This window comes from Mustela putorius, unplaced genomic scaffold (genome assembly GCF_011764305.1).
Source record: "Mustela putorius furo isolate JIRA1106 unplaced genomic scaffold, ASM1176430v1.1 tig00000738_pilon_pilon_pilon, whole genome shotgun sequence".
In the NCBI taxonomy this organism is placed as follows: domain Eukaryota; kingdom Metazoa; phylum Chordata; class Mammalia; order Carnivora; family Mustelidae; genus Mustela; species Mustela putorius.
Window position 1 is genome coordinate 4,261,258 of NW_025421463.1, and position 23,052 is coordinate 4,284,309.

At 57.3% G+C, this 23,052-nt stretch overlaps 1 protein-coding gene across 5 annotated transcripts in view; it reads left to right on the forward strand.

The window, feature by feature from the left end:
• Nucleotides 1-16,271, forward strand: part of RANGAP1 (Ran GTPase activating protein 1) — a 31,178-nt gene extending 14,907 nt beyond the window's left edge. For 3 of the 5 annotated variants that reach the window (XM_004771261.3, XM_004771260.3, XM_013045171.2), the window contains 11 exons: nucleotides 3,123-3,257; nucleotides 5,629-5,787; nucleotides 6,814-6,927; nucleotides 7,348-7,447; nucleotides 7,545-7,629; nucleotides 8,635-8,821; nucleotides 9,722-9,862; nucleotides 11,516-11,618; nucleotides 12,822-12,910; nucleotides 13,110-13,231; nucleotides 15,228-16,271. In XM_004771261.3, coding sequence (XP_004771318.1) covers nucleotides 3,123-3,257; nucleotides 5,629-5,787; nucleotides 6,814-6,927; nucleotides 7,348-7,447; nucleotides 7,545-7,629; nucleotides 8,635-8,821; nucleotides 9,722-9,862; nucleotides 11,516-11,618; nucleotides 12,822-12,910; nucleotides 13,110-13,231; nucleotides 15,228-15,297 — 1,305 coding nt within the window. In that variant the 3' untranslated portion in view covers nucleotides 15,298-16,271. Of the gene's footprint in view, nucleotides 1-3,122; nucleotides 3,258-5,628; nucleotides 5,788-6,813; nucleotides 6,928-7,347; nucleotides 7,448-7,544; nucleotides 7,630-8,634; nucleotides 8,822-9,360; nucleotides 9,688-9,721; nucleotides 9,863-11,515; nucleotides 11,619-12,821; nucleotides 12,911-13,109; nucleotides 13,232-15,227 lie in introns of those variants that run through there. The other 2 variants (XR_006607804.1, XM_045083793.1) reach the window with 2 other exon arrangements.
• The last annotated feature ends 6,781 nt before the right edge of the window (nucleotides 16,272-23,052 follow it).

Here is a 23,052-nt window from a genome sequence, read left to right on the forward strand (position 1 = left end):
GCGTGCAGAGCCACGTGAGGCCCGGCATGTACGTGGGGGAGAGAGCCCAGGAAGAGAAACCGCTTAGGCCTGGGCACAGCTCAGGACTGGGCCTTGCCCGAGGTGCCTCCCCCACCCTGCCAGCCGGTCAGCTGGTCTGTGTGGAAAGGTGTCTCTTCTCTTCCCAGAGCCTGCACTGAGGGAGCCCAGCCTAGCTGGTTCTCTTTTGTCGTTCATTCTGGCTGCTTTAGGCCCAGACGCTAGAAAGGCCAGTTCCCATCCTCCATATCCGCACTCAGCATTCTGCTCGTTCTGACCAAAAGGAGAAAAAGGCTGGGACACGGGGACCTACAGCGACTGGGAACGTCTTCTCTCTGAAGATGGCTTAAATGCATTACCCTGATTCTCCCACCCCCACCAAGAAGGGGGTGATGCTATTCCTATTTTTCTACCTGAGTGGATTTGGGGTTAGAAATCTTGGGTCAAGTCCCCAGATGGCGTCGCTGGGGTGGGACTGAGGGATTTAAACCTGCTTTCGTGCCCGTTAGAGCAGCAAGAGGAGCCGGTGTTGTGCTCCTGGTGCCCCAGCCTGAGGAGCCAGAGCGGCCTCCCCTGCAAGCGGCGCCTGCTGCCTCTTGCCCCACGGGAGGAAAGGCCGGCTCAGTCAGCCCCACGCCCCCCACCCCCGTCTAATTGGGCAATAAGCTGTGCACGTGTGTGAAGACGTTAAAATGTTGGCATCAGCACAGAAAATAGGTCCAGCCCACCCTAGAGCAGGGTGTGCTGAGGGAGCTGGAGACATGCCTGGGAAGTGCCCCAGCTTTGCCATCAGCTCTCGTCTGCCTCGTGGCCAGCCACGGGACCTGAGGCTCCTAGAGCTGCCTAGGAGTGTGGCATGGCGCGGGGACAAAGACTGAACCTTGTGGCCAGGGGAGCCTCCCTGGCAGCCCAGCTCCACTCTGGGTTTTTTTTGTTTGTTTGTTTGTTTTTTATTTTTTATTTATTTATTTTTTTAAAGATTTTATTTATTTATCAGTGAGAGAGAGGGGGAGAGAGCGAGCACAGGCAGACAGAATGGCAGCAGAGGCAGAGGGAGAAGCAGGCTCCCTACTGAGCAAGGAGCCTGATGTGGGACTCGATCCCAGGATGCTGGAATCATGACCTGAGCTGAAGGCAGCTGCTTAACCAACTGAGCCACCCAGGCGTCCCTGTTTTTTGTTTTTTTAAAGATTTTATTTATCTATTTGACAGGGATCGCAAGTAGGCAGAGAGGCAGGCAGAGAGAGAGAGGAGGAGGCAGGCTCCCCGCTGAGCAGAGAGCCTGATGCAGGGCTCGATCCCAGGACCCTGAGATCCTGACCTGAGCCGAAGGCAGAGGCTTTAACCCACTGAGCCACCCAGGCGCCCCATGTGTTTGTTTGTTTTTTTATTTAAAGATTTTATTTATTTATCTGACAAAGAACACAAGTAGGGAGAGCAGCTGGGAGAGGGAGAGGGAGAAGCAGGCTCTCCGCTGAGCAGGGAGCCCAATGCGGGGCTCCATCCTGGGACCCTGGGAGGATGACCAGAGCCGAAGGCAGATGCTTCACTGACTGAGACACGCAGGTGCCCCCCACTCTGGTATTTGTTTTTTTTTTTTTAAAGATTTTATTTATTTGACAGATAGAGATCACAAGTAGACAGAGAGGCAGGCAGAGAGAGAGAGAGAGAGAAGCAGGCTCCCTGCTGAGCAGAGAGGCTGATGCGGGACTCGATCCCAGGACCCTGAGATCATGACCTGAGCTGAAGGCAGCGGCTTAACCCACTGAGCCACCCAGGCACCCCCCCACTCTGGTATTTGACTTGTACTTGTCTTTACCGCCCATACTCTGATTCAGTGAGACCCTCTTGTCGCATCTTGTGGGTGCTGGCCTTGCTGACCTGTGTCTCCTGTGAGCTGCTAGCGCCAAGGTCTCCCGGTCCCGCGGAAGCTAGTCCCTCCCGCTGGAATGTGTTCACTGTGGCCTGTGTGCCACATACACGGAACGGCAGGGGCCCGAAGGACTCACTGGGAGTGAGATGTATCCCTGTGCTGGGAGCTCTTCAGACCCAGAGTCTCCCGGTTGGACTCTAGTAGGTGCTGTGGCCTTACCATGGTGGTCTCAGAAGGAACCAGGGAGAATGGGATCCCCTGGGGCAGCTGGTTCCTGCCTCCTCAGAGATTTCTTAGGAGGCTGGTTACAGCAGAAGTCCAGTCTTGAGCCTGTGCACAGCCCACCGGGAGTCGGGCTGGTGGTCACTCTTCTGGCCCTCCCTGCCCCCAGAGACGGGGAGCTGTGCAGTCAGGCCGATGCAGCCGTCAGTTGGGGCTCCCCTGCGCATTTGCCGTGGGACCTCGGCCGGCACAGTTACCTCTCTGAGCCTTGGCTTTCTTTCTAATAGAGTCAAGCCAATACCACCTGCTTCCTAGGCTCAGTTTGTGGTTGAAATGAGAAGGTGTGAAAGTACCTTTGTCGAGAGCGCGGGCCCTCTAGGAGGCGCGCTCCGAACGTTGCCTCTCTCCTGTACTTCTCGTGACTGCCCCGTTTTATTTACCGTGGTCTCTGGGTTCCCAGCAACCAGCCAGCAGTTTGCTCTGTGGGTATCACCAGGTACTCGCTATCTCCTGACACCTCCCAAGCCACGTGTCTGAGGTGCGAGACAGAGCCATGGTCTCGGCCAGCTCCCCCTAGGCACTGGGCGATGTGGAAGACGTGCCAGAAGATTGGGGCTCTGGTCCACAGTCTTCCACTAGTTTAACAACCACAGGAATGTCCCTGCCCCTCTCGGAGCCTGCAGTTCTTCGGCTGGAAAGTGGGAATCACCACCGTCCTCCCCACAGAGGGCTTCTGGCTGTACAGGAGCTGGCTTGCGGTTGGCCTCTCCGTGTTGGTTTCTCCCTTCCTTCCGGGTGTGTGTCCCCACCTCTCACCCAAGGCTAGATCCCACAGGGTGGTGGGACAGACACACGGAGCCGGCTGTAGGGTGCTGAGCACAGGCGCGGAATGACATGGTGCCTGTGAGCTGTTCTTTGTCCCCGGGTCTGCCACCAGTAGGTGGCACAGGATGTTGAAAAACAGGGCTTCCTGCCTCAGGGTTGGGCCTCTTGTCTTTCCCCCCACCAGATCCTAGCGGCGGCTCTGACTGAGTGTCACCGGAAATCCAGTGCCCAAGGCAAGCCGCTGGGCCTGAAGGTCTTCGTGGCTGGCAGAAACCGTCTGGAGAACGATGGAGCCACTGCCTTGGCGGAAGCTTTCGGGGTGAGTGGCTCCAGCACACCTGGCCCCGCCATGCCCCGAGACAGGCTGAGTTTTGCAGGGTGACAAAGCTGGTAGACATCCAGCTCTGGAGTCGAGCTGGGAGGCCTAGGGTGAGTTGCTTCCCCGTCTGCACCTGCTGGCTCCTGCAGCGGGGCCGAATTCCTGTGCACCGTCCTCCACTGCTGGTGCGTTGGTGGCGGCTCCCTGGAGTAGTGTGAGAAGGCTGTGGGGTTGCTCTGATCAGTGGGTGAGGTCTGCTGGGCTCAGAAGTGGCAGCGGGGTGCCCGAGCGGTGAGTGGGATGACAGCCTGGCACGGCGCTCGCCTGGGCTCGTGGAGGGTCCGTGTCTCTGGCCTCCAGTGGGTGGGGCACAGAGATGCTTTGAGAGGGGGAGGCGGGGAGCAGTGGCTCAGGTGCCCTCTCCCCTCTGCCTCCCCTCCCTTCACCCTTCACGGCTGCCCCGGTGCCCTGCCCCCCCACCCCAGGACACTGTTGAGACCCTGACCTTGAGCTCTGTGAGAAGGCCATGCCTGCCCCAAGGCGGTGGGAACTTGGGAGTCTTTCTTTTCTCTTAATTTAAACGTTTTCTTTGGCAAACAGTATCCTAGGCAGCATTCATCACACTCAGGCCAGAGTGGCATTCCCCACTGTCTCCCTGCCGGAGCTCATCTCGGGCAGAGAGGGAGCATGGCAGCGGAAGGTGCCCTGGGTCTTACTGGACCCCTGGCTGCAGGGAGCTCCTGCTGCCGCCAGAGCTGGGGAGCCCGGTTGCCATCCTTGCGAACTCTGTGCCGTTAAAGGTTACACCTTCTCTGCACCATCCCCTGCCCCCCGCCCGGTTGCTGTCTCTGGTGGGCTGGGAAGATGGTGTGCTGTGTGAGTGCGAGCCGCCGGCAGACGTCCTCCCGTGCCCTTAGAGCGGGGCTCTTCGCACAGGGTCCCTGGGCTGTCTCTAGTCTGTGGGTAGAATTCAGGGAGTCTTTGAATGTGGCTGGGGGAAGATTGCATGGTTGACAACCACTAAAGTAACTAAAATCTAGTGTTACCTTGAATCGTGAACATAGAATAAATCTCAGCAGCGTTCAGAATGCCCGTGATTGTGACAAGTATGGAAATCACAGATTTTTCACATCAAGTTACAGTTGTTACAGAGACGTTGGAACCTCTGTTTCCTGCTCATCGGCATCGCGGTGGCGGTGGGCTTGCCCGCGGGTACTGTTACCTGGTGCCTTTGTACTAAGGAGGGCATCTACTGCTGCAGCACACATTTGGGGTTTTTTCTAAATATTTTGAGGACTGTCTTTCAGTTGAATGGATTTCCTTTGTAGTTCTGTATTATTTATCTTAAAATTTTAAAGTATGTTCAGGAGGGAGCCATGGGCTTTAGCAGATGGCCCAAAGGGTCTGGTACCAGAAGATACTGAGAAGTCCTTACTGGTAATATTCCTTCACTGGCCTACCTGCCTGCATTTATCTGTGAACTCCCTGTGCTGTTCTGGGCACTGCGGAACTACAAAAGGCCCCTAGGTGGAGAGTCCTCGCGCGCCTGGCCTCAATCCTTGGTAGCAGTAGAGGCTGGAATGTGGCTCTCCTTGGGAGCTCAGAGGCTGGTGGGGTGTAGACAGGAAAGTGGCACCGATGGTTCAGGATGAGAAACACTGAGAGAGAGGAAGGACAGTGCTCTGGGGGCACAGAGAAGAGCTCTGGACCGTGCCTGGGGGCAGGGGGATCCTGGAAGCCCTCCTTGGGGAGGAGGTGTCCAAAATGAGAGCTATATATAGGAAGACAGCATAGGAGTCAGTCTATCAAGAAAATGTCCACAGATAAGGCCGCAGTGTTCCATGCAGAGCGAAGGAGGTGTCGGAAGATGGGGCTGAACAAGAGCTAGGTGGTTGGAGGAGATTCCGCGCTGCAGAGCAGCAGGGAACGTGCGGCACTGGTTGTGCTGTGTAAATAGCGCGGGAGAGCCCCGAGCAAGACCGGCACAGGAGCTGTGTGCAGTTTGCAGGGACGGACTGCGGCTGACCCCCGGGCCAGCGCCCAGGGTCCTTGCGAGGTAGAGGACACCTGTGTATGATGCAGGAACCTGTGTTCTGAGCGGTGTGACCCTGCATGAGTTACTTACTAGCCTTTCTGATCCCTAGTCTTCTCTGTCCAGGTACGTCTCCCTCCCGAGATTGTGGAGAGGATCAGATACGACCCTGCGCAAAGCTGTGCTTTGAGATCTGTGCGCCGCATAGCCACGGGCAAACCTGGGCCCGAGCTGACAGCAGCCCTTCCCCTTCTGCCCGCTGGATACTGTTGGTGCGGGGCCTATCCCTAGATAGCTCGGGAGCCCACCACCCTGCTCTGTCTTTCCTGCCCCTCACAGATCATCGGGACTCTGGAGGAGGTCCACATGCCTCAGAATGGCATCAATCACCCCGGCGTCACGGCCCTGGCCCAGGCTTTCGCCATCAACCCCCTGCTACGGGTCATCAACCTGAACGACAACACCTTCACCGAGAAGGGCGCCGCGGCTATGGCCAAGGTAAGGCGGGGGCGGCGGGGTTAGGGTGGGAATAAGCAGGTGTGGCTGCTGCCTTCTGAACACACCCATCATCAGGTAAGCCCCCTCTGCCCCTCCACCAGGTATGTGCCCAGCTATTTTGAACATTCCAGAGTGGGGCACATGTCACAGGCTTGCTTGTGCCATTTTCGGGCATGTAAATACCGCCTCCCTCTGAGCTGCTTCTACATCCAGCTGCTGGTGCTGGATGTGCTCTCAGAGGCTGCCTGGCTTCTATGTTTCTCATTGATTCTTTCATCAGCTGTTAATTGAACTCTGTACCTCGTGCAGGCCAGGCAGAGTTGAATCAGACTCTGCCTCCAAGGAGCTCCTAGTCCCAGGAGGGAGGGGAGAGGCCAGCGAGAGCGCAGGGCCCGAACCTGGCTGGCTGGCTGGCTGGCGAGACCTCACAGGGCCCCAAGCCCAATGAAAGGCTAGTCCCGCTGCTGGGGGCTGTTAGCAGAAACAGGGGCAAGGGTAGGGGAACACACAGGAAGTTCAAGTCAGACTTAGGGAAGACTTTCTGGAAGAAGTCACATTTTGACCAAGTTGTACAGGGCTTGGTCTGTCCACATGGACTGTGGACAGAGAAGAGTGTTTTGGGCAGAGGGATCCGCAGCGTGGGGGGAGGCCCAGAGGTGGGAGGGAGCCTTGTTCCATTGGTCCTGGTTTGAAATGACCAGGGTTCAGGGTGTGTCTAAAGGCTGGAGGAGGGGCGGGGAGTGGGGGGGGGTCTCTTGCTAACGCCGTGGCTCTCCCATGAGTAATAGGTGTGCAGGGTTTTAAGTTGGGGGTTCGACTTGGTCAGATTTGGGCTTCAAGAAGGTTCTGGCCGTAGCACAGAAGTAGGGTGGAGGGAGGTTCGCGAGAAGCCGGGAGGGAACGCGAGCTGATGAGGTTCGGGGAAGGCCAGGTGAGAGGGGCGGCAACAGTGTGAGGACAGACGGGGTGAGCCGTGAGCTCTCGGAGGCCCTCGCCCTCACCCTGGCCTTGGCTTCCTCCTCGCAGACGCTGAAGACCTTGCGGCAGGTGGAGGTGATCAACTTCGGGGACTGCCTGGTGCGCTCCAAGGGCGCCGTCGCCATCGCAGAGGCCGTGCGCGGGGGCCTGCCCAAGCTGAAGGTGCCGGTGCCGCCTGTGTCTCCCCGCGCGGGGCTGGGCTTCCCGCACGCTTGGGTTGCTGCCGTCGGGGCAGGGATGGGGTAGTCTTGAAGGCCGGGAGGGCCTAGGTTCGTGGCTCAGTCCTTGCACAGCTTCCCTCGTGCTGTGCAGTCCTGTCACCTGTGTGATAGGAGCCGCTTTCTTCATTTTTGAAATGGGAGGAGGGAGCCGTGAGGTCAGGAGGGTGTAGCACGAGAGAACGCACCCAGCGCCCGGCACGCCACGACGGAAATGGCATTATTTTTATCGCGAGCGTTACTCTGCCTGGCTGGAGGACAGAGCCTGCCTTACCCTCCCGTGGGGAAAACAGAGGCTTCACAGTAGGTCCCGGTCCCCCGGCCTGTGGTTCTGTTTGCCTCTACTCCTTCCTCTTATTTTTAGGAGCTGAACTTGTCGTTCTGTGAAATCAAGAGAGATGCTGCTCTGGCTGTTGCCGAGGCCGTGGCGGACAAGACCGAGCTGGAGAAGCTGGACCTCAACGGTAAGAGGGACGGTGGCCTTGGCCCAGGCCTGCCACGTGGGCCCTGCTGCCCTCTTGACCTTCCTTCCTCTTGTCTCCCCCTCCCGCCCATGAACAGGCAACATACTGGGAGAGGAGGGCTGCGAGCGGCTTCAGGAAGTGCTGGACGGCTTCAGCATGGCCAAGGTGCTGGCCTCCCTCAGGTAGGGGGCTGCGAGCCAGGGCGCCTGTGGTTCTGCGTTTAGTTGCTCCGAACCCGCTGTTGGAGCCCCTGTCTGTGCCAGGTGCTCTGCGGGGCGGCGGGTGCGAGGAGCCCGTGAAGGTCTCTGACTCCCGGCGTTCCGGCGGGGCGGGTGGGCCGGGGACTTGGATTAGCAGGTGTTCGGCAAGGAGGCAGGAAGAGCCTGGGAACGGGGCACCCTTTGGTGCGGGTGAGCCGGGGGCTTCCGAAGGGATGAGCTTTGATCTGAGCGACCGCTAAGGTGGGGAGCAGTGAAGTCCGGGGGCAGGGGCTGGGCTCGCTCAGGACTGTTTGTACAGTCAGACTTGGAGATGGGGTCTGGAAAGGAAGATGGTACAAGCGAGTGCGGGGTTCGGGGTTTGCGGGGCCGACGTGCAGGGGGAGCAGGGGCCGGGGTGGGCAGGATAGGAGCCGGGTGGGCCGTCAGTATCCAGTTGCCTCTGCCCTTCTAGCCCCCAGGACTCCTTCATTCACCTGCAGCCCCTCACTTGTGTCGCCTCAGGGCTAGGCTGGTGCTGCCGCTGAGAACCGGGGGCTCAGCAATGGCCTCAAGAGGCTCGTGGTTCCAGAAGCCCCCCCCTTCCCCTGTCCCCTGCAGCCGCAGCTTTCTGTGGGCAGTGAGCCACCGGTGGCGCATTCTTGGGATCTCAGCCCTGGGCAGTGTTCATGCCAAGTCAGCTGTGACAGACCATTTTCTTCTTTTTCTCTGTTTCCCCAGTGGGACTGGGGCCCATGTGGGACAGGGATGAGATCTGGTTCCTCGGTGTTCACGACATGGGCTTCCTTGGGGGAGCAGTGGGCTCTCTGCTGACCCACGTGGCCCCCCACCCCAGGAGCAGCTGCTCCCCCAGGCCTCTGCAGGCTCCCTCCCATGTGCCCGGGCCGTGTGGGGGTGTGGAGCCAGGCCTCGGCGCCAGCGTAGGCCACTGGGCAAGGAGGGTCTGCTTTAGCCGAGTCCCCTCCGCAGTGATGACGAGGGCGAGGATGAGGAGGAGGAAGAGGAGGAGGAGGAAGAGGAAGGAGAAGAGGAGGAGGAGGAGGAAGAAGAGGAAGAGGAGGAGGAGGAAGAGGAGGAGGAGGAGGAGGAGCCACAGCAGGGGCAAGGAGAGGAGCCATCCACACCGTCAAGGAAGATTCTGGACCCGAACAGTGGAGTGAGTTCCTTGTCGTTTGCCAGGGTCAGAGTCTGGGCCCTCGGATGTGAAATCCCGAAGCATCTTCAGGGGGTGGTGGGTGTGGAATCCGCTTAGGTACCCTGGGTGCAAAGTGTTTTTGAACACACACACCTGTGAGTAAAAGAAGAAAATCTCCGCCGTGTGGCTGTACTGCTCTCGGCTTACGCTGTCCCCGGCACAGGAGCGTTCATTTGTGCGCTGTGACGGGGTTATAGCGTGTGTTATGCAGCTGCACTGTTTCTTACGAAACACATTAAATATTTCTAAAAGAATAGGGTAAAAATCAGCACAAATAGAAACTCTTTTCCTATCCATTTAGGTGACCCGTAGGGACAGCCTCCCGTTCTGGAGACTGTGGCCCAGCTGGGACACTTGGTGTCCCGCTTGCTTCACTAAGAGGCTGATGTCGACAGGATGGCCGTAGTCTGTTCCCTCACAGACTCCCAAGTGCAGCTTCTGGAGAACTACGGGTTGGACAAGGACCCCCGCGCTCACGTTGAATTTCACTTTTTTCCCAGTTTAGGAAAGCATTTGAGCCAATGGCTGGGCACCTCTGGTGCTTCCCCGGGCTCCACTCGAGTTCCTGGTGGGGTCCCCTTCCACCCCCACATGCCTCCTGCGTCACTTCTGGGACATCGTGTGTCCCAGGGAGGAGCTCCTTGGCCTAAGGAGGGGGCTTGCCCCCACCGCAGAGGCTCCTGCACTAGGAGCCAGTCAGGGAAGCGTCTGTGGGCCCCTCAGCCTTTAGGGGCCTGCCTGTGAGCGGGAGGGAGAAGACTGCATTCCGAGCCATAGGCCCCCAGAGTGAGGGGTGCGTGTTCTGGGTGAGGAGTCTGGGTTCGGACCTGTCCAGAGCCATCTGTGCCCCCTGTCCCTCAGGAGCCGGCCCCCGTGCTGTCCACACCGCCGCCCGCGCTGTCCACACCGCCGCCCGCAGACGTCTCCACATTCCTGGCTTTCCCCTCTCCGGAGAAGCTGTTGCGCCTCGGACCCAAGAGCTCGGTGCTGATAGCCCAGCAGGTGCGTGACAGCGCCGCCAGCTGCGGTTTCTGGAGCCGCAGGAAGACGGGGACCAGCAGAGCCCGGGCTTTGGGGGGGGACGCTGCCAGTGGGAATGGGGGCTGCCCGGTGTTTGTGTGTGTGTTAGTTTCGGGGGCAGAGTTTAGTGACTCGTCCGTTGCACTGAACACCCTGTGTTCACGCAGTCAAGTGTCCTCCTTAATGCCCGCCCCTCCCCCCGGCACCCCGTCCCCTCCCCCACCTGACTCCGACAGCCCGCAGTTTGTTCCCGGTAGGTGAGAGTCTTATGGTTTGCCTTTCTTTCTCTTCTTTCTTTTCCTTCCCTTCTCCTGTGTTCATCTGTTTTGTTTCTTAAAGTCCACATATGGGTGAAATCATACATTTGGTTTTATCGGACTTACTTTGCTTAGCATGATATCTAGTTCCATCCGTCGTCGCGGATTGTTACAGCTTCCCTTTTTTGATGGCTGAGTAGTACTCCGTCTGTGTATGTCGCACATCCTTATCCCTTCGTATGTCGATGCGCAGCTGGGCTCTTTGCCTAGTTTGGCTACAGTGGCCCTTGCCACCATAAGCACTGGGGTGCAGGGACCCCTTCAAATCACTGTGTTTGTATCCTCTGGGTAGATACGTACACGTTTGTTTTTTTAAACCCACAAAACACGAGTGAGTATGACCCGCGTGTGTACCTCCCTCCGGGGGCTGCAGATGATGCGCTGCTGGGAACGCGCGCGGGCCACCGACGGGCAGGCACGCGGCACCTGGGGACACCTGGAGAGTTAGGGAGTTCTCCCAGGACGCTCTGGTGCGCACACACCTAGGCTCCGCCTCCCACCCTTGTCCTCCTGGGGCTCCCGCGGAGGCCACGTGCCTGCCAGGGCCCTGCTGCAGCCTCGTGTGTTGGCTCACTGCCCGGATCATCCGCGGCGGCTGTCAGGCACCTCCTGTCTGTCAGGCACCTCCTGTCTGCCAGGCACTGTCCTGAGTGTCCCAACATGGTTCTGGTATCGAAGCCTTTTGGCAGCCCACCATGTGGACCCTCTTACCGTGTGTAATCTGTAGATGAGGAAACAGTTTTGATGAGCATAAGTAATTCAATGGGCCCGCTCTCCGCGCTGGCTTGGCATTTTGGCTGATGTCCTTTTTACGTTTTATTTGTGTTCTGTTCTTCCTTCCTGTGATGCATGGGATGAAAGGTCCACTTTTTCCTCTAATACCAGCCGTCATCTGTTGAGATGCGTCAGCAAAACTGTCAGCAAAATCATTGTCCCCTCCGTGCCCACGAGTGGAGGTCACACTTAGGCCTGCGCTGTGTCTGGACACTCGCGTTCGTTCCCCTTGTCTCCACTTCCGTGAGATTAAGCTTCCTTGCTCGTGAATGTCGTCTTTGCATTATCTGTTCAGCTTGGATTATCCGAAGGGGCCCATTGGGCCATGGGAATGACCATGGTTGTGTGGACTATACACCGCTGTGGGCCAGGCCCCTGCCTAGCTCCAGGGGACCGCACGGGGTGAGGCAGGACCCATCCCTGCCCCCCTAGCCCCGGAGACCTTGGCGCGACACAGGCCTCCTTCAGCCCGCAGCGGTGTGCAGGCACACCTTCCCTGGAGCTCTGGCCGCTGGTGACCAGCCGTTGTCTCCTGTGTCCTCAGACCGACACCTCTGACCCAGAAAAGGTGGTCTCTGCCTTCCTGAAGGTGTCGTCTGTGTTTAAGGACGAAGCCGCGGTGAGGACAGCTGTGCAGGATGCAGTAGGTAAGGCGGCTTGGCCTGGGTGTGGCTGGCTCTGCCGCCCTGCTGCCTCCGGGCTCAGGTGACGTTTCTAGTTGCTGGAGCCCCTGGTCGCCGCGCGCGGACGTGTGCACCGCTCTCTGCCCTCTTCTGCCTTTTTGGTTGGGTTCTTGCCGTGGAGCAGGCTGGCTGCGGTCCCGTCTTACTTTTTACGGAAGGGGGAACAGAGGCCTTTCCAGAGCCGTACAGTTATGTCTAGTTGGATCTCATCAGGTGGCATCTGCCGTAGAAGGCCAGATAGTGACAGCCCCGAGGCCCTTCCAGGGGTGGCCCGCCCGCAGGAGAGGTCATGAGCTTTTGCCCTCATCTCTGAGCCTCCACACAGTCCCCCCACCTGGAAGCCTGCAGGATGCCTGCTTTCCCCACAGCGTTCCCAGGGCTTCCTGAGATCTCTCTCGTCCGGTCGTGACCCTCCCTCACCACCCCACTCCCTGTGCTGCTTCCGTGACAGCACGTGTGCCCTGCGCACCTTGAGCCCCGCCAGGTGGGCCAGGCTTGGCCAGGCAGGGAGGGGACGAAGAGCTCAGCACGGGAACAGGGCAGAGAGGAGTGGGGCTCCGTGTGGCACTTTGTCCTGGGTGGGTGCACTGTGGGCGGCATTGAGGCAGGAGGGCCAGTGGGGAGCGAGGCCGATGGGGGCGGCGAGGCCGGGTGGAGCCCCTAAGTCTGCTCCTTGTGGTCCCAGCCCCGTACGCATTGATGGGAACAAATTACCTGCATTCTGTTCCCCAGAACAGCTGCCCGGCAGCGCGCGGCCCCAGTGTCAGTAGACCCCCACCCCTCCTTTCCTGACCTTCTCTGCTCGTCCCCGCTTGCTTGCGTCCAGAGTGGCTGGAACCTCCCCCCGGGTGATCTGCCTCCTTCATCTCCACCCCCACCGCCCCCCACCCCCACCAGCCCCAGTCACGCAGGTTCCCAAGCCCCTTTTCAGTGTGTGAGGTCAGGACAAGAAGGGCAAGGTGTCACAGCGGGCGGGTTGAGCCTTTCCCTCGGTGCTGGCTGTCCCCTCAGCCTGGGACCCGTGACCGCAGTCTGCCGCCCTGTGTTGGGCTGACTCGTGCAGGAGGCGGGCCCCAGCCCGTGTGTGCCGGGGCTGCGTGCCCTTGGCCGGTGGGCGGCCGTTCGCTGCAACAAACTTGCTGCCCCATGGCTGCTTCTGCTTTGCAGATGCCTTGATGAAGAAGGCCTTCAGCGCCCCCTCCTTCAACTCCAACGCCTTCCTCACCCGGCTCCTCATTCACATGGGGCTGCTCAAGGTGAGGCTGTCGGGGAGGGAGGGGGGACACCAGGGGCAGCTCGGGCCACGCCTACCCACCCACCCCGACCCACACCAGAGTCCTGCTGGGGCCCGGGGCCGTTTAAGCCCCGTTCCTCCATGATGGGACTCAGCTCGACCTCAGCCACCCCAGGGGCCTTGTAGCTCACTCTGCCTTGTGCTGTGTGTTCCCCTCACAGAGTGAAGACAAGATCAAGGCCATTGCCAACTTGTACGGCCCCCTGATGGCGCTGAACCACATGGTGCAGCAGGACTACTTTCCCAAGGCGCTCGCGCCCCTGCTGCTGGCATTCGTGACCAAGTGAGTGTGCCCTCGCAGCCCCCAGGGCAGCCGCACCTCGCATATGCAACCCCTAGTCCGTGGAGGCTTCCCCTTGTGCGGGGCTCTCAGCATCTGTGTTTAAGTGTCCCCCCTCGGTGTCTTTTCCTGAGAGAGACAGAGGACACGGAATGGCCCCCCATTTTCTCATGAGGAAGCAGCACTGGAGAGTTGCCCAGGTTCTCTGTGTCTGTTCCCTTGGCCACAGGGCTGAAGCTAGAGGGCCTGTCACACCCGCACGTGGGCCTCCGCCTGCAGACACCAGATGCTCAGAGCCTGGAAACCTTCGCCTTGTCCTGCAGGAGAGTCATGGGCCGTGGTGGGGCAGTAGCCACGTTGGGCAACAAGGAGCCTTCACACCCCAGCGCCTGTGAGGGATGGGTCGGAGGGCTCGTCCCCTGTCCTCACTGAGGTCCTCTGTGGCCCCAGCCCCCTCCTGGCCTTCCTCAGACCTTAGTCTCCCTACTTGCCCACCAGGCTGTTGAATGAGGTTGTCTCTGGTGGCTCGGACCCTCCACAGTTGCTGGGAATCCAGTGCCTTGGGGAAGGCTGGCAGGGGGGGAGCGAGCGCAGCACAGTCCTTGCCTGGTGGAGGTGATGAGTGTTGCGGGGTCATCTGGCTCCATGTGGTGAGGATCCCCGGCCAGCTTCCAGGACTGTCGGCGCCACGGCCTCTTGGCCACCGTGACATCTTGGGGTCTGTTGTGCTCCTTGGGCTTCGTACTCTCGTATGTCTGCCCACCTGCCACCACCACACCTACCCCCCGCCGCCGCTGTGGCCGACACCACCCCTTCCGCGGCACCTGCACTGGCCATTGTGAAAAGTCTAGCTGTGGACGCCTGGCTGGCCCAGTTGGTAGAGCCTGTGACTCTCGATCTTGGGGTCATGAGTTTGAGCCCCGTGCTGGGGGAAGAGCTGAGTGTTTGGCCCTCTGCCAGAGTCCAGGGCAGGCCCTCACCCTGGCTGCAGCTGGATGTCCCTGCCCCCCCTCCCCTGCCCGGGTGCACTCTCCCCTGTGCCGGTTCCCACGGCGTGGGCTTAGTTCCGTGGAGCATCTACTGGCCCTGGCCCTGCCCGCCACCACCTGACAAAGCCCAGTTCCTTTCAGCCTCTAGTCAGAATTGTTCCTTTTGCCTTTCTGTTGCCCTAGGGCTGGGTGTGGACCCACAAGAAGAGACCCTCTCCCTTGGTGCTGTTGGTCAGTGGCACGGTGTGTGCCCCACCCCCAGCACAGGCTTTGTCTATTCCACTTAAAAGAGGGGAATTGGTAAAAGCTGTCCCTTAGGCCTAAGTGACAGGCACCTTTCCCCTCCCTCGACTCCTGGCCCAGTGGTCTGATACGGCGCCTGTGGGCCGCACATCCTGGCTGCACCCCCACTCGCCAAGCCTCCTTTCTTTCTCTGTAGTGAGATTCATGATCTTTTTTTTTTTTTTAATTTTTTTTAAAGATTTTATTTATTTATTTGACAGATTACAAATAGGCAGAGAGGTAGGCAGAGAGAGAGGAGGAAGCAGGCTCCCTGCTGAGCAGAAAGCGGGATGTGGGGCTCGATCCCAGGACTCTTGAGATCATGACTGAGCTGAAGGCAGAGGCTTTAACCCACTGAACCACCCAGGCGCCCCGAGATTCATGATCTTGACGGTGACAGTGGCCAGCCCGTTATCTGTGAGGGGCCCTGTGGCCGTTGGAAGGACCCTTGCACAGGCTGCCGGGTGGAGAGTAGGGCCTGGGTTCCCACCGCTCTGAGCTTCACACACCCCCCACCCTGCAGCGCGCAGAAGGCAGGCTTCTATCATCTCCCCCACAGAGTCATCGTGAAGGTCAGAGAAAGAGTCTGGCACATTTCTGGCCTCAGAAACAGCCCCGATTCCCCCCTCCACAGTGGGGATGGTGGCCCTGCTGCAGCCTGAGGTCTCCGGCCCGAGCTGTGTGGGTTCCCTCCCACCCCCTACACTGACTCTTCTTTCCTCACACAGGCCCAATGGTGCCCTGGAGTCCTGCTCCTTTGCCCGCCACAGTCTGCTGCAGACGCTGTACAAGGTCTAGGTGCGAAGCCAGCGTCCCCCCGAGCCCGCAGCCCGGACCAGTGACTTGGGAAGGGACGCGGATGAAGGACTCAAGCCAGCCAGAGGCAGGGAGGCTCTTTGTTGCTTGTGTCCTGTCGGTCCCCGAGTGCGTGTCGGTGTGGTGCGTGTGCAGGTGTGCGCTTCCTGTCAGGGTTGGGGTTTTTAATGTCTCCCTGCTGGACTGGCCCTGGTCCCACTGGAGGGGAGCTGGCCCCCCGAAAGGGCTGCAAGCTGCTCTGCCATTAAACTCCTTGCCGTCTGAGGGCGCTCTGCTGATCCGCGCCTCCAGCCCGAGGCCCTGGTGGCTGTCCTCTCCCGCCTTGCCTTCCCTGCCCTGCTGGGCTGCCCCAAAGCCCGGGCAGCTGCTGTCTGTCTGCCCGCCCTCCCCTCTGTGTCGCGGCTGGGCTGCGTTTCCCGCCCTGCCTGGGGCTGCTCACTTAGTGGCCGACTTTGCCTCCTGTCACTAAGCCCTGGTCCCGTGGCCACTGCCATCCACACTCTCCATCACGGCCGGGCTGATCTCTCCGCCTGGACTGCAGAGACTGCCACGGGCGTGGGCCCATGGGGCGGCCAGCAAAAGACAAGACTCCGGTTCCCAGGCCGTGTGGACAGGAAGAGAGGCCGGTGGCGGACCCTGGGGGTCTAGGAGCAGGACTTGCTGGGTGGATGGTGCGCGCTCCAGACCCAGTGGGGCCCGCGCCTTGCTGCTGAGATGTCTGTGACTGGCCTGGGGGCCATGCTGGGGGGTGCTTTTTGGTAGGCCCAGACCTGGTCTCCGGCCCCCGGGGGCGGGGCCCACAGAGCCTGAGCTGTGGCTCAGAGGCTCCTAAAGGACCAGGACAGGGTGGGGACTGCGCTGGAGCCGCCCCCCCCCACACTCTGTGTTTTCCCCTTTGCGCTCTTTGTGTGTCTGGGCTGTGCCCGGGGCTTCACAAATAAAGTCATCTGTGGCAAGCGTGGGCACTGAGCAGTCTTTCATCTTAAGGTGGGTAGTTGGGGCTTAGTACCTGGAGGCCCAACCAGTCCGGACGGGTTGGTCCATCCCCAGAAGCGCCCCTGCGCCCACCTTGTATCGTCCCATGGGGCACGGCGTGCCAGCTCACCGTGGACAGCTGGGCAGTTCATGCCCAGGAGCGGCGCACGAGTCCTGGGGGTCAGGGAGCGTGGAAGGATCTCTTCCTCTGGGTAAAGGGTCTGGAGCTGGGCATGTTGCAGCTGTCCAGCCTCCTCTTACCCTTCACCAAGCCTTTGGGCTGTAGCGCCCCCGGCCCCTGCACTGCTCCATCGATGGACCTGGCTAAGCCAGACCCTGTCCAGATTTTGCCACAAGCCTCACTGGCTGCACGGTCAGGACCCCCGGGTCTGGCTAGCAAGGTCATGTCACAGGGTTGAGCTTGGCTGGGAAGCACCCATGGGGTGTCTGGCCATAGGGCCTGGAGTGGAGGGCACCCCCTTGGGGTCCTTCCTTCCCTTTTGCCTCATGTGGTGGGAGGACAGCAGACCCTCCTCACCACCTGCCTGAGCCAGCAGCACGCCTGGGGAGCCCGTGCCTCCCACTGAATTCAAGAGGTGCCTCCAAGGGACGCCTGGGTGGCTCAGTTGGTTGGACGACTGCCTTCGGCTCGGGTCATGATCCTGGAGTCCCGGGATCGAGTCCCGCATCGGGCTCCCAGCTGCATGGGGAGTCTGCTTCTCCCTCTGACCTTCTCCTTGCTCATGCTCTCTCTCACGGTCTCTCTCTCAAGTAAATAAATAAAATCTTTAAAAAAAAAAAAAAAAAAGAGGTGCCTCCGAGCTTTCGAAGGGGCAGCATTTCCTTATTGGCTGTGGACCACTCAGGCAACAGGCACTCTCTCTCTTGGCTGGTGGTGGCAGAGATTCCCATGCCTTGGCCCCCTACCCCCTGCTCCGTGAGGTGATACGGCAGAGGCTGGTAGAGTTCTGACCGACCCCAACCCCCACCCCTTCGCCAGGCCCTGTTTTGAGCTCTGGGCCACAGGCACAACTTTTGGGGGGCTCCCAGTCTGGCACGCGAGACGAACAGTCATGGCCCAGTATAAGGGATGGTGGGCAGTGAGGTCAGGGAAGTCTTCAAGAGTTAGGGGTGCATGGGGTGCCCAGGTGGCTTAGTTGAGCCTCCGACTCTTGATTTCAGCTCAGGTTATGATCTCAGGGTCGTGAGCTCAAGCCCCACGCAGGCTCTGCGCTCAGCAGGGAGTCGCCTGAGGTTCCCTCTCCTTGTCCTCTGCCTCTGCCCCTCCCCCTGCTCCTGCGCCGGTGCTCGCTCTCAAATAGATTTTTTTTTCTTTTTTTTTTTTTTTCCAGAGAGAGATCATAAGTAGGCAGGGGGGCAGGCAGAGAGAGAGGGAGAAGCAGACTCCCCACTCAGTAGGGAGCCTGATAACGGGGCTCCATCCCAGGACCCTGAGATCATGACCCGAGCTGAAGGCAGAGGTTTAACCCACTGAGCCACCCAGGAGCCCCTCAAATAGATCTTAGATGGGATACGAGAGCTGAGTCTGGAGACTCCAGTAGAACTTCTCACAGGTGATCATTTAACAGATGGAGAAACAGCTTCACGGCTGGTTCTCCAGCCTGGCGCACCCTTCCAGGGTGCCTGGTGCCGGCCCTGTGGCCTCCGAGGTTAGGAAGGCACAAGCATCAGTTCAGACTGAGAAGTGCACCACGGATCTCACCGAACCTTGCGGGAGGCCGGTGCTGCCTGGCTGCTGGGACCCACACACCACAGAGGGTCCTGTTGGTCTCAGGTACAGGCCCCAGCCCCTACCCAGTCCCTCAGACCAGCTCAGGGTTCAAGACTCCTGACAGCCGCAGGTGCAGGGGAGGGCCTGAGGCTCAGCCTCTAACTCGGCCGCCTGTTGAGAGCTGTGTAGCCTTTGGAAGTTCCCCTCACTTGGCGCTTCCAAGACCTATAGGCAACCCTGAGATGACACAAGCCTCAGGACCCTGAGCACTGCGACGTGGGACCTGCAAGATCAGAGATGCCTCGGCTGAGACGGCCTGTAAACTGTGAGTACAAAAGGCCTGCTCAGCCCGAGGCTGTTCTCACTAAAGGGAGCCCAACTGTGGGCTTGGGGCTAAAGCAGCAATAATTCCCCCCCTTGTTTTTTTTTAAGATTATTTATTTATTTATTTATTTGACAGAGAGATCACAAGTAAGCAGAGAGGCAGGCAGAGAGAGGAGGAAGCAGGCTCCTGGCCGAGCAGAGAGCCCGATGTGGGGCTCGATCCCAGGACGCTGGGATCATGACCCAAGCAGAAGGCAGAGGTTTTAACCCACTGAGCCACCCAGGCGCCCCAATAATTCCATTCTGAAGCTCGACTAGAAAGTCCCCAGGAAGCACGGCCAGAGGTGCTCCCAGGCAGCACTTCCTGATCACAAGAACCTAGAAACGACTCAGGCCAAAAACGCATCAACTCTGGCTACGCACGTGCCGTGGGTGAATCAGGAAGGTCGCTGAGTGAAGAAAATCGGTACGTACCATGGGTTCAAAAGCTACTGTGTGTAGGCATGTGCGTGTGTGTGCTGAGCCCAGTGCTCAAGATAGCAGTTTGTCTGGGGAAGGCAGGGGACAGGACGGGCGGAGGGACAGTTACACACGGTCATCCACCAAACATTCAAAATGATCCATATTTATTCATCTAAGAGCCATATTTTTTTTAAAGGAGGGAGGTAAGGTAAAGAGCTTTTTTCTTTTTCTTTTTTTTTTGATGTCATAAAAGCACAAGGCATAAGGACATTTGCCTCTGTCAAGTTGAAAGTGAAAAACAATGACCAAAATTAAGAACTGGCAAGGTCAGAGAACGCTGGACTCCTCCGTCTGTCATGTGAGGGTTCGTGTTGAGAATCGTACATCTAGCTGAAAACTGGGCAAAGGATAGGAACAGGCAGTTCACCGAGGATGCAACCTGAGAAGCAAAAAAGATGTTCCCCTTCACTGGAAATCAAGGAAATGCAAAATAAAACCACAGAGATGCCGTTTCAGACCAGACTGGCAGATGGCACTAGAGGAGACCCCAGGAAAGAGCAGAGTCGCTGACATTCCGCTTGTTGCCGGAGGGATATCAGACTAATAAAACCATGTCGGAGAGCGATCTGGCCGGGACTCGGTGAAGACAAGTGTAGCCTGTGATCCCAAATTCCATTTATAAGGATTTTAGAGAAGCCCTTGTACATGGGCACAAGGTGACAAGTTAAAAGGGCAGTTTCATGAAAGATTCCAGAAAATTAGTAACGTCAGTGTCCACCAGGGAAAAAAATCGTTGATGACGGTATGTGAAGTGTGCAGTGAGGTAACGTGATGCAGTTACGGGGCGCCTGGCAGGCTCCGTCGGGAGAGCATGTGACTTTTTTTTTTAAGATTTTTATTTATTTATTTATTTATTTATTTATTAAATATTTTATTTATTTGACAGAGATCACAAGTAGGCAGAGAGGCAGGCAGAGAGAGAGAGAGAGGAGGAAGCAGGCTCCCCACGGAGCAGAGAGCCCGATGTGGGGCCCGATCCCAGGACCCTGGGATCATGACCTGAGCCGAAGGCAGAGGCTTTAACCCACTGAGCTACCCAGGTGCCCCGAGCATGTGACTCTTGATCTCAGGGTTGTGAGTTCGACCCCCACATTGGGTGTAGAGATTAAATAAAAACTTTAAAAATTTTTTAAAAGATTTTTATTCATTTATTTGAGAGGAGAGAAAGAGAAAAAGAGTGGGGGAGAAAGAGAAGCAGACTCCATGCCAAGGGGAGGGGGGCCTGATGTGGGACTTGATCCCAGGACCTGCAGATCATGAGCCAAAGGCAGAAGCTTAACAGACTGAGCCACCCAGACGCCCCTAAAAAAAACAACAAAAAAAATTTTTTTAATGCAGCAGTTAAAGTGTACAATACAAGAGATAGATGCAGGAACTGTCTCCATTCATGTGAATAAACCTTAAAAATGTTGGGTGAAAAAAACAAGTTTGCAAAACAGTATGTACTGTCATACATGTAGTCTAAAATTTTTAATGACACGTTACAGTGAAGTTCTATTGCCTCAGGAAAGTGGTTGCCTCGGGGGGGAGAGTGAGGGAAGAGAACGAGACAAGGTGGAGAAAAGGGGGCTTCCGACCGCCTGCGCTCCCGCTTCCAGTGTGTGTGCACCCCAGGAGGGAAAGCGGGGACCCCAGCCCGTAACCTGTAGGCCCGCAAACACAGCAGCATTACAAGAGTCAAGAGATGGACGCAGCCTAGTGTCCATTAACGGGGACAGATGAAATGTGATCACTACACATGGGGGTGCAGTCGGTTGAGCGTCCAGCTCTTGATTTCAGCTCAGATCTGATCTCAGGGTCATGAGATCGAGCCCTGTGTCAGGCTCCACGTTCAGAAGGGAGTCTGCTTGGGTTTCTCTCTCCCTCTTCCTCTCTTCTACCCGCTGCTTTCTCTCTCTTGCTAAAATAAATATATATCTTCAAAAATACACACAGTGGAGTACTGTTCATTCATAAAAAAGTGAACTTCGGACACGTGCCATGGCAGGGATGAGCCTTGAAGCAAAGTGCTCAGTGAAGAAAGCCAAACAGGAAAGGACGAGTAACACGTGATCGCACTGAGTAAGGCGTATCTCGGCGAGGTTACTAGGGGCTGAAGACAAAGGAGAGTTACTGTCTCTTGGGTGTAAAGTTTTTCTGTTTGGGATGACGAAAAGTGTCTGGAAAGGGGTAGTGGTAATGGTCTGCACAGCATTCTGAATGCACGGAATGCCACTAAATTGTGCAGTTACAGGGTTAAAATTGTAAATTTTATGTAATGTACATTTTACCACAATTTTTAAAATCTTAAATGTAGAAGACAAAACTACTGATCTTCAAGGAGTTTGCGTAGGTGAGTATCTTGAAGACCTTGGGAGTAAAAAAAAATTAATACATTAACCTGCATTTAGCCTCCTTGGTTTGCCACTGCAGGATATTCACACAATGGATACTGTGTAGCAGTGAGAACAGGACTTTGTTTACCACAAGGCATCATGGGGAGGGGGGCGTGTGGGTGGCATAGCCAGTAAAGGGACTGGCAGACACTCTTGGTGTCTGCACAGGTCATGAGCTCAGGGTCCGGGGATCGAGCCGCACATCCGGCTCCCTGCTCAGCGGGAAGCCAGCTTCTCCCTCTCCCACTGACCCCTGCTTGTGTTCCCCTCTCTCGCAGTATCTCTCTCTGTCAAATAAATAAAATTCTTAAAAAAATAAAATTATCATGTGATGCTATTATACTAGGGTGGCAAAAGTGCAAGACAGAGGAGAGCAAGCTCTGGTGAGAGTGTGAAGCCATGGCGCTCCTACACGGCTGGCGAAAGTGTAAATTGGTGCAAACCCTCGGACAAACTGTTGGGCACTATCCACTGAAGCTGAAAATAAGCACATCCTATGGCCAACAGTCCCACCCATCCGTCTGTCCCGACAGCGACGGGCTGCGCTGTGTGTTCTCCGAAAGACATGCAACGGGGGTGCCTGGGTGGCTCAGCCAGTTAAATGTCTGCCTTCGGCTCAGACCATGACCCCAGGGCTCTGGGATCGAGCCCCACTTCAGACTCCCTGCCCAGCGGGGCGCCTGCTTCTCCCTCTCCCTCTGCCCCTCCCCCTGCTTGTGCACACTCACTCACTCTCCTGCGCCCGCTCTCTCAAATAAAATCTTTTTAAAAAACAAAAACGTGCAAACATTGTAAGCAGCCCTCCTCATAACAGCCCCAGCCTGGAAACAGCCCAAACGTCCGTCAAGAGTGGAATGGATTCATTGCACCACGTGGTACCAAGAAGGCGGAGGTGAGAGTGGTCCACCGGAGTAGGGAGGAATATTTTAGCACCAGCGTTGTTTAGAATCACCAGCACGTGATGACAATGAAAAGCAAACCAACTGTGTCTCATTGCATTTAAATTCCCTGTCGATCGCACACCCCCTCGTTCCCTGCATCTGGGCAGATGGCTCCCTTGCCTCCCCCGCATGCCACTCTTGTGGAATACTTACGGAAGGGAGTGCTGAAATGCTATATGAAAATTAAATCTTTTAAATTTTTAAAATACACATCACAGATGAATGCTGAATGGAAAAAAACCAAAGAGTATACACACCGCCATGCCGCTGACACGAAATTGGCCTGTGGCATGGCACTATCTCTGGTCAAAACAAAAAAATCCAAGCAAACTGAATGCAAATCCACCAGAAATATGGATCTGAACAGTCACAGATGTATAAAAGTTTGCTATGGTTTACATAAACTGTTGCATTAAAAAAAAATTTTTTTTTTGGTTTAAGTAGGGTCCTTGCCCGGCGTGGAGTCCAACGTGGGGCTTGAACTCATGACCCTGAGATCATGATCTGAGCTAAGAGTCAGAGGTCCCCCTGTTGCATTTTTTTCGATTTTTTAAAAATTTATTTGACAGGCAGGCAGAGAGAGGGAGGGAAGCCAGCCCCCTGCCAAGAGCCCAATGCGGGGCTTGATCCCAGGACCCTGAGCCACACGGGCGCCCCAGAGTCCACCGTTCTTGAGCACCTATTATGTTCCCGCTGCCTATTGGACCCCCACAGCACCCCCGTGAGCTGGTTACTAATACTGGTTTTTCACAGCGTAGGGAATGAAGGCTCGGTGAGGGGCAGTCCCACCGGACAGCCCACAGCTGGGAGGGAGCCCAGATGTGGGACCCACGGGCTGCCCGGGCACGCCCCTCCCTGCCAGCCGGCC